The sequence below is a fragment of the Pagrus major genome, chromosome 7 (assembly GCF_040436345.1).
Source record: "Pagrus major chromosome 7, Pma_NU_1.0".
NCBI classification, from domain to species: Eukaryota; Metazoa; Chordata; class Actinopteri; order Spariformes; family Sparidae; genus Pagrus; species Pagrus major.
The window spans coordinates 594734-604689 of record NC_133221.1 but is presented as its reverse complement, the minus strand read 5'-3'; the positions used below and the strand labels follow the sequence as shown (position 1 = coordinate 604689).

The 9956-nt window shown below is 48.7% G+C and overlaps 1 protein-coding gene across 1 annotated transcript in view; it reads left to right on the top strand.

The window, feature by feature from the left end:
- Nucleotides 1–8432, top strand: part of LOC140999268 (uncharacterized) — an 11696-nt gene extending 3264 nt beyond the window's left edge. Inside the window, exons 2-5 of the mRNA XM_073469591.1 lie at nucleotides 1037–1138; nucleotides 6478–6538; nucleotides 7185–7757; nucleotides 8212–8432. Of these exons, the coding sequence (XP_073325692.1) occupies nucleotides 1037–1138; nucleotides 6478–6538; nucleotides 7185–7757; nucleotides 8212–8293 (818 nt within the window). The 3' untranslated portion in view covers nucleotides 8294–8432. The remainder of the gene's footprint in view (nucleotides 1–1036; nucleotides 1139–6477; nucleotides 6539–7184; nucleotides 7758–8211) is intronic.
- Nucleotides 8433–9956: the final 1524 nt, after the last annotated feature.

Here is a 9956-nt window from a genome sequence, read left to right as displayed (position 1 = left end):
GACAGTGAGGACAGTGAGACAGTGGGGACAGTGGGGACAGTGAGACAGTGGGGACAGTGAGACAGTGAGACAGTGAGATAGTGGGACAGTGAGGACAGTGAGACAGTGGGGACAGTGAGGACAGTGAGACAGTGGGGACAGTGAGACAGTGAGACAGTGAGATAGTGGGGACAGTGAGGACAGTGAGACAGTGAGACAGTGAGACAGTGGGGACAGTGAGACAGTGAGACAGTGAGATAGTGGGGACAGTGAGGACAGTGAGACAGTGAGACAGTGAGACAGTGGGGACAGTGAGACAGTGAGACAGTGAGGACATTGAGGACAGTGAGATAGTGAGGACAGTGAGACAGTGAGATAGTGGGGACAGTGAGGACAGTGAGACAGTGAGACAGTGGGGACAGTGAGATAGTGAGGACAGTGAGACAGTGAGACAGTGGGGACAGTGAGACAGTGGGGACAGTGAGGACAGTGAGACAGTGGGGACAGTGAGATAGTGAGGACAGTGAGACAGTGAGACAGTGGGGACAGTGAGACAGTGAGACAGTGGGGACAGTGAGACAGTGGGGACAGTGAGACAGTGAGACAGTGGGGACATGTCCCTTCCATCTCTTTATAAAAGCAGAATTAGGTCAAAATGTTTAAAAAAGGCAGAACTGTCAGTAACTTCAGTTCAGACCTGCAGGATGAGACGAACCTGAGCAGCAGCTGACAACATGCAGGAAGACTGTTATTGATCACAGATCAGATGTGATCACAGATCAGATGTGATCACATCTGATCTGTGATCACATCTGATCTGAGATCAGATGTGATCACAGATCAGATGTGATCACATCTGATCTGAGATCAGATGTGATCACTCTGATCTGATAAACACTCTGATCTGTGATCACATCTGATCTGAGATCAGATGTGATCTGATCTGAGATCAGATGTGATCACAGATCAGAGTGTTTATCTGTCAGATTTTCACAACATAATGTGACTTATATCAGTTTTACAGCACGTCGTTTTGTTTCATGTGTCACATCTGAAGCCCCGCCCCCAGGTTACTACATAGATGAAGCCCCGCCCCCAGGTTACTACATAGATGAAGCCCCGCCCCCAGGTTACTACAGAACCGAAGCCCCGCCCCCAGGTTACTACAGAACCGAAGCCCCGCCCCTTCCTCATGGACATTAATCAGAGCTTTGTCTGTAGTGATGCAGAGACAGATGAAGTATTGATCCTGTTTGAATCTCACAGATGATGTTTGTCAGTTTGTCATCAGACTGTGACGTCTTGCCGGCGGCGGCGTTAGTGACGTCGTCTCCTGACTGAAACATTGTAGAGCTGCTCCTGTATATGAGCAGCTCACAGAACTGAACCAGAACCAGAACTGCAGCTGTCAATATGAGCAGATTTATTGTGATGTTCATCTTGTTTACGAGCTGTTCTGAGCCCAGTGGCTCCATGTTGGTGTTGGTTCTGGTGCTGATGAGACGATGTAGTTCACTGAGCGCTTCAACACAAAACTACATGAGGTTTGACTTTAATACAACAAACTGACAAACAGCATGTGTGAGATTGATGACCCAGTTCAACAGGATCAATACATCATTTCTCTCTTCATCTCTACAAAGCTTTGATCAGTGTCATGTAAGAGTTTTAAAGTCTGACGAGGTTTAAATTATTTTTCTTTAATCATCTTTTGCCCCGTCAGATTCATCTCGGACCCTTCAGGGGCCCCGACCTCATGTTGGGAACCTCTACTTGTCTCAGTGACAGGATTTATGAACTGGACTATCAAAATAAGAGCATGGATGTTTTGTCTCTTGGTCAGCTGACTGTTGACAGACACTGAGCAGGTGCACCTGTGTGTCACACTGTGACCTCTGACCTCAGTGGGGGCGGAGTCACAGAGGTCACAGCCTCCATCATTCAGAGCGACTCAGTTTAATCCTCCTGATCCTGACGGAGGATCAGACTTCCTGCTCTCTGAATTAAGATGGCCTCCACGGACCTTCTGATAACGTTGTCATGGAAATGAGCATTAGCACACGTGACATCATCGGTTACCGTGGCAGCAGAGTTAATCCGCCCTTTTGTCCCGTCCATGAAACGAGGCTTATTTTAACTTTATCTCACCCGCAAAGAAACCTTTAGAGTGAGTTTCATCAGGACGAGAGCTGACAGGAAGTCTTTTATTGCGACGGATCAGAACTTCATCATCAGACATGGACTGTGTGAGAAGAAGACAGTTAGTCGTTGTTCTGGTTCAGAGTTGAGATGTCTCAGTGTCCTTGAACACACCAACAGGGAGATTTACAACATGGTGGTCGCTGCTGTCAAATGACACTAAACCCTCCAAACACGGACTTTAATGAAGTCTGCAGGATCGTTATCAGAGACAGGAAGCAGTCAGTCCAACAGAACAGCAGTCAGTCAGTACAGGTCCGAAATTAACAAACTTGTTTTACAAAAATGATGTTTTTGTGTACCGCAGTGTGTAAAGAGTTCAGTATAAACAGGGAGAACCACACGGCTCCACACTGGGTCCTCTGCTCTTCTTATAAGAACAAGAACAGAATATAAAGTAAAGCTTCCTGAAGCTCAAGCTGAAAAACTGATTAATGTCACTTTCAAACTGTCCCTGAAACAAGTTTAATATTGTAGCTCAAGTCAACAGAACAGAACCTGGAGGTCACCTCCGGATCACTGCTGCAGTCAGGCTGATCAACAGGAGTGAAGATAAAGTTACAAACTAATCTCTGAGCTCTCCTCCCGTCGGTGAACAGCTCCGGATCAGAACAGAATCTGATGAGACTCCAGGGGCCAAATGTAACCTATAAACCACCAAAAATGTCCTGAGGCATTGTTTTCATGCAGGTTTCTGAACATATGAAACTGAATGTAGAAACGTATAAAACTGGTGCATCTTTAACAGCATGTGCATCACACAGCCTGTTCAGTCTGGTTATTGTGATGTTGTGACGTCGCAAAATGTTCAGAAAAGAGTGAATTAGTTTTTATTTAGAACATTTTAAATTTAAATCACTAAATTGTGTCAAGATTACATCTAAAGTTTAAACCTTCACTATGATCACACAGATGTGTCAGTGTGCAGTATGATCATTATAATGATAATGAGCCTTTATATGATGTAAATAAACAAATAGATCCATGATCTTTATAAACGTAAATAAAGATTATGTTCATGTATAACTGAGGAGTAAGAATCCTTCAGGTGTAAGCGGCACTATAAGGACTGTAGTCACATGACAACAGCTGCCGTGTTGCTGTTAGAGGACGTTGTCCAGGGACCGTTCTGATGTTCTGGCCCACGATGATGACATCATCAAGCAGCAGAGATGTGTCTCTCGGCCTCTCGCTTGAAATCAGACACTGTTTAACTCCTCCACAGTCCTGTTTCACAGAACTGAAGCCTCCAAATAAAACTCGTCTGTCAGTTTGATCGATCAATACTTCAAGTTCACGGTCCGCAAAATGACACTTCCTGTTCTTCAGCTGCTTCTTTACTTCTGACATTTCTCCTCAACACTAAACTAAGTTCTGGCTCTTCATATGTAAACCAGGTGATTGTGGTGTTGACAGTGAACTGTGTTGAGGTCAGACAGCTCGTGGTCGTTTCAGGATGATTTAGATGTTTGAAGAAAAGACGCACAGGTTTTATTAATCTGATGAAAAGACTGCATCTGCAAGAGTTTTATATATTTGGCTCCTGGGTGTTTATTCCTCCAGAAGCTCTGGATCTGCAGCGCCTCCTTCACGTCTCTGCTTCGTCTTTGTTTGTAATGTCGGCTGCAGGTCTGTGTCTCTCTGTGAAGACTCCACGAGCGTCCTGACAACGACGCCCAGCGCTGATAACGTGACCCTCAGTGAACGAACAGCGTGCAGCAGCTGTCTCTCCATCTGATCGTGACTGAAAACAAAATCTGACGAAAATAGCAGTAAAATAGACACAGTCTGTAATATGACTGTATCCATACTGCTAATGATCACATGATCATATAGGTCATGTGACGTATTGATCGGGCTGCAGCAGTAAAAGCAGCTCTGAGCTGCTGTGAGTCTGAACTGAGCAGTGAAGAAGAAAAAACTGCCCCAACATTCACTAAATGAACTGATGACCTTCCAGCTGGACCAGGCTGGAGGGCAGCGTGACACACACACACACACACACACACACACACACACACACACACACACACAGTTGGAGACAGGGCAGTGAAAAGTAGAAAGTTAACAAGGCGGATGCAGAGTTGTGTGCGAGTGATGGGATGCCCCACTACACCATTACACACACACACACACACACACACACACACACACACTCTGTTGTCATGATGATGTGAGCTGACTCGGGGTAATTTGGGGATAATTAGTTGGTTCTTGTGGTCCTGCGGGTGAACAGCTCCTCCACAGGAAGAAACAACGTGACCCACAGTCATGTGACCGGCGCTGACCGAACCTCAGCTGCTCATTGGACGATGACAAACCTGCTGGGACGCTGCCAGCTGAGTTCAGCTGAAGGAAAGGCTTTAAAGGACCATTCTCATTTATATCTGTGGAGAGATCATCCATCAGCTTCACCTCCTCACATTCTGGACCTGGGTCCTGATTCTGGTTCTGATTCAAAGAACATAGTGGACACATGACAGAGTTTTTTAACTGAACCTCCAGAAAATCATCAGAATAAACCCTGACTGATGTAGGACGACACTGTCGCCAGTTTATCAGCACAAAGAATAATCACAATAACTATAAATATATTGTTCTAACTCTGAAGACGATGTTGAGTCGACACCAGAACCAGAACCTCAACCGCAGCGGTGAAGGATCACTTTCAGATCGAGCGACAGCCAATCAGGATCCACCTGAATTCACTGGCTCATCAGTTAGTTTGATTTTTAGACATTTTTCTCGTCAAGTCAGTTTAATTTATATAATCTAATCTAAAATCACAATCAGTCAACGTGAAGACATCATCTGTCTGCTTCATGTTCGTGTGTCGGTCAGTACATCCTGTTTTAAGTGTTTAAATGAAGCGGGAACCGGAAAGTGGGTGACTTCGGGTCAAGAGGGGGACCGGAGGGTCCAGACCTCAGTCTCCTGGGACAAACAAAGATTTGTCCCCTCACTGCCCTGTGTCAGTGAAACACAGCAGTATACATTATATAATAATATGCAGTGCAAACACTTGTGTGCGAGTTAAAGACACAAACCAGTATGTACAACTTGTTAAAGACTGCCCCCCCCTCCATGTGCGTCACAGTGGTTTGGTCCGCACCGCCACTGTCAGTCCGTCGGTCGCGTGTGTGTCAGTGTGTCGGTGTGTGTCAGTGTGTGTCGGTGTGTATCAGTGTGTGTCGGTGTGTCAGTGTGTCGGTGTGTGTCAGTGTGTGTCGGTGTGTGTCAGTGTGTGTCAGTGTGTGTCGGTGTGTGTCGGTGTGTGTCGGTGTGTCAGTGTGTGTCGGTGTGTGTCAGTGTGTGTCAGTGTGTCAGTGTGTGTCAGTGTGTGTCAGTGTGTATCAGTGTGTGTCGGTGTGTGTCAGTGTGTCGGTGTGTCGGTGTGTGTCGGTGTGTGTCAGTGTGTGTCAGTGTGTGTGTCAGTGTGTGTCAGTGTGTCGGTGTGTGTCGGTGTGTCGGTGTGTGTCAGTGTGTGTCGGTGTGTGTCAGTGTGTGTCAGTGTGTGTGTCAGTGTGTGTCGGTGTGTCAGTGTGTGTCGGTGTGTCAGTGTGTGTCAGTGTGTCGGTGTGTGTCGGTGTGTGTCAGTGTGTCGGTGTGTGTCAGTGTGTCGGTGTGTCGGTGTGTGTCAGTGTGTCGGTGTGTCGGTGTGTGTCAGTGTGTCGGTGTGTGTCAGTGTGTCGGTGTGTCGGTGTGTGTCAGTGTGTGTCGGTGTGTGTCGGTGTGTGTCAGTGTGTCGGTGTGTGTCAGTGTGTCGGTGTGTCGGTGTGTGTCAGTGTGTGTCGGTGTGTGTCAGTGTGTGTCAGTGTGTGTGTCAGTGTGTGTCGGTGTGTCAGTGTGTGTCGGTGTGTGTCAGTGTGTGTCAGTGTGTGTGTCAGTGTGTGTCGGTGTGTCAGTGTGTGTCGGTGTGTCAGTGTGTATCAGTGTGTGTCGGTGTGTCAGTGTGTGTCGGTGTGTGTCGGTGTGTCGGTGCCGCTGGCCGCAGTGAGTAGCTTCTTGGTGAAAGTTAACTTCAAACAACAGACTTTATTTTGCTCTCGTCGCAAACGTTCAGCTTTAAACACGAACCCGCCGCTCAGTGCCAGGCGGACATCTTGTTGTGGCTAAAGCTAGCTTCCGGTTCGGTCGGACACCTGGGGGGTATTCCAGAAAGCGGGTTTTGTGAAAACTCTGAGTTTGTGAAGCCTGAGATGAGAGAAACTCTGAGTCTTCAGGTCCAGAAAGAGGTACCTTAGACTCTGGGTCTGTTTCTGCGGTACTGACTCTGTGAACTCACCTGCTCACCGGCAGGTTTACCTGAAGAAGCCCTGAGTGTGACGGAGCTGTCTGACAGCGGCTGTGCTTTCCTTCAGTCCGATCACGTTGTGATGTGATCGCTCCCTGACGAGGACCGAACCGAACAGTACCGCTCCTCATCAGTCCGTCATGTATATTCTCCGCCGCACAGCGACGCTGACGTCTCTCAGATCGGAACCATCCTCGTTTTGTTTTTTAATCACTGCGCAGGTTAATCGATCACCTTCCAGCAGCCAGAACAAGAGAAACAACTCACATTTCATTTGGCTTCTGTATTTCCCACAGAGCTGCAGAAGTAACCGTCAGTAGCTGCTGTATGTTTCCAACAGCGTCATTTCAAAGTCCGTGTTTCTAGTTTGCAGTATAAGATTAAATGACTGAGTTCAGTCTGTAGACAGTCAGTGTGTGTCTGCCTCTGATGATGGGTCCTGGGGCAGAGACGCCCTCAGCCTCCGGTCCCCCAGCGACCTGACCCGGGACCAGCTCCTCAGCCTCCGGTCCCCCAGCGACCTGACCCGGGACCCGCTCCTCAGCCTCCGGTCACCCAGCGACCTGACCCGGGACCAGCTCCTCAGCCTCCGGTCACCCAGCGACCTGACCCGGGACCAGCTCCTCAGCCTCCGGTCACCCAGCGACCTGACCCGGGACCAGCTCCTCAGCCTCCGGTCACCCAGCGACCTGACCCGGGACCCGCTCCTCAGCCTCCGGTCACCCAGCGACCTGACCCGGGACCAGCTCCTCAGCCTCCGGTCACCCAGCGACCTGACCCGGGACCAGCTCCTCAGCCTCCGGTCACCCAGCGACCTGACCCGGGACCAGCTCCTCAGCCTCCGGTCACCCAGCGACCTGACCCGGGACCAGCTCCTCTGCCTCCGGTCCCCCAGCGACCTGACCCGGGACCAGCTCCTCAGCCTCCGGTCACCCAGCGACCTGACCCGGGACCAGCTCCTCAGCCTCCGGTCCCCCAGCGACCTGACCCGGGACCAGCTCCTCAGCCTCCGGTCCCCCAGCGACCTGACCCGGGACCAGCTCCTCAGCCTCCGGTCACCCAGCGACCTGACCCGGGACCAGCTCCTCAGCCTCCGGTCCCCCAGCGACCTGACCCGGGACCAGCTCCTCAGCCTCCGGTCACCCAGCGACCTGACCCGGGACCAGCTCCTCAGCCTCCGGTCACCCAGCGACCTGACCCGGGACCAGCTCCTCAGCCTCCGGTCCCCCAGCGACCTGACCCGGGACCAGCTCCTCTGCCTCTGGCGGACGTGGTGGAGGTGGAGGTGAGCACCACCTCATGTTCCTCCACTCAGCAGGATGTTAGGACACAGGTGATGTTGGGACACAGGTGATGTTAGGACACAGGTGATGTCAGGACACAGGTGATGTTAGGACACAGGTGATGTTAGGACACAGGTGATGTTAGGACACAGGTGTGTGTTAAACAGCATCTGTTGGTGGTAAAAGCTACTACAAGTTAAAATATCCACTGAATAAACTTTTACTTTGTTTAATATGTGAAATAAAACCAAAGTGAGGAGCCATCGTGAGACTGTTTTTATATTTAATTTTCAGCCGATTTAAATAAGATAAAATAAAATAAAACATTGAACAACATTCAACCACTTCCTCAAAGGCTAACATAAAAGAAAGTGATGTTAAATTCAAAATGAAAAGACGACCGCATCCAAAACTGTCAGTGGTTTTTATTACGGCCGTGTTACTTTTTTTTTCCAGAAAATGTCTGCTTCCTGTTTTCTCCCCTGTTGCCATGGTGAATCACAGTGTCGGAGCTCCATTGATGACGGCTTTTTACTAGTCGTCAGGCACGAGCTCAACTCAGAGTGAACACACTCAGAGTGACTGACCTAACTCAGATCAGCTGTTCTGGAGCTGAACACTCAGAGTTTCACTTCACAGGTGAGTCAACTCGGAGTTCAGGGTTAGCTCAGAGTCTGTTGAGCCTCTTTCTGGAACAGCCCTCTGTACACGTCCGAGGGCTCGTTAAAAACACGCTGTTGTCGCCTCATACGCGGCTGCAGTTGGTCCGACTTCCCGTCAAAAATGTCAGTCCCAAGATGTCCTCAAACATCCGGCGGTGTCACGTTCACAAATGTTGAAACGCTCGTCGGAAATATTCAGCACCTCCTGAGAGAAGATCATCTGTGAACCAGTGATGTGAAGCTGTGATGTGAAGCTGTGATATGAAGCTGTGATGTGAAGCTGTGATGTGAAGCTGTGATATGAAGCTGTGATGTGAAGCTGTGATGTGAGGCTGTGATATGAAGCTGTGATGTGAAGCTGTGATATGAGGCTGTGATGTGAAGCTGTGATATGAAGCTGTGATGTGAAGCTGTGATATGAGGCTGTGATATGAGGCTGTGATGTGAAGCTGTGATGTGAGGCTGTGATGTGAAGCTGTGATGTGAGGCTGTGATATGAGGCTGTGATGTGAAGCTGTGATGTGAGGCTGTGATGTGAGGCTGTGATATGAGGCTGTGATGTGAAGCTGTGATGTGAAGCTGTGATGTGAAGCTGTGATATGAAGCTGTGATGTGAAGCTGTGATATGAGGCTGTGATATGAAGCTGTGATATGAAGCTGTGATGTGAGGCTGTGATGTGAAGCTGTGATGTGAGGCTGTGATGTGAAGCTGTGATGTGAAGCTGTGATGTGAGGCTGTGATGTGAAGCTGTGATATGAGGCTGTGATGTGAAGCTGTGATGTGAAGCTGTGATGTGAAGCTGTGATGTGAAGCTGTGATATGAAGCTGTGATATGAGGCTGTGATATGAAGCTGTGATGTGAGGCTGTGATATGAAGCTGTGATGTGAAGCTGTGATATGAGGCTGTGATGTGAAGCTGTGATATGAAGCTGTGATGTGAAGCTGTGATATGAGGCTGTGATATGAGGCTGTGATGTGAAGCTGTGATGTGAGGCTGTGATGTGAAGCTGTGATGTGAGGCTGTGATATGAGGCTGTGATGTGAAGCTGTGATGTGAGGCTGTGATGTGAGGCTGTGATATGAGGCTGTGATGTGAAGCTGTGATGTGAAGCTGTGATGTGAAGCTGTGATATGAAGCTGTGATGTGAAGCTGTGATATGAGGCTGTGATATGAAGCTGTGATATGAAGCTGTGATGTGAGGCTGTGATGTGAAGCTGTGATGTGAGGCTGTGATGTGAAGCTGTGATGTGAAGCTGTGATGTGAGGCTGTGATGTGAAGCTGTGATATGAGGCTGTGATGTGAAGCTGTGATGTGAAGCTGTGATGTGAAGCTGTGATGTGAAGCTGTGATATGAAGCTGTGATATGAGGCTGTGATATGAAGCTGTGATGTGAGGCTGTGATGTGAAGCTGTGGTTGATGTGGATGTGATTTGACCTGTAATATAACGATCAGATACATTTTATCCTGTCCATTCAAATTAATACCAACACACACACACACACACACTAACTCTTATCTTTGAGGAAGATCATACT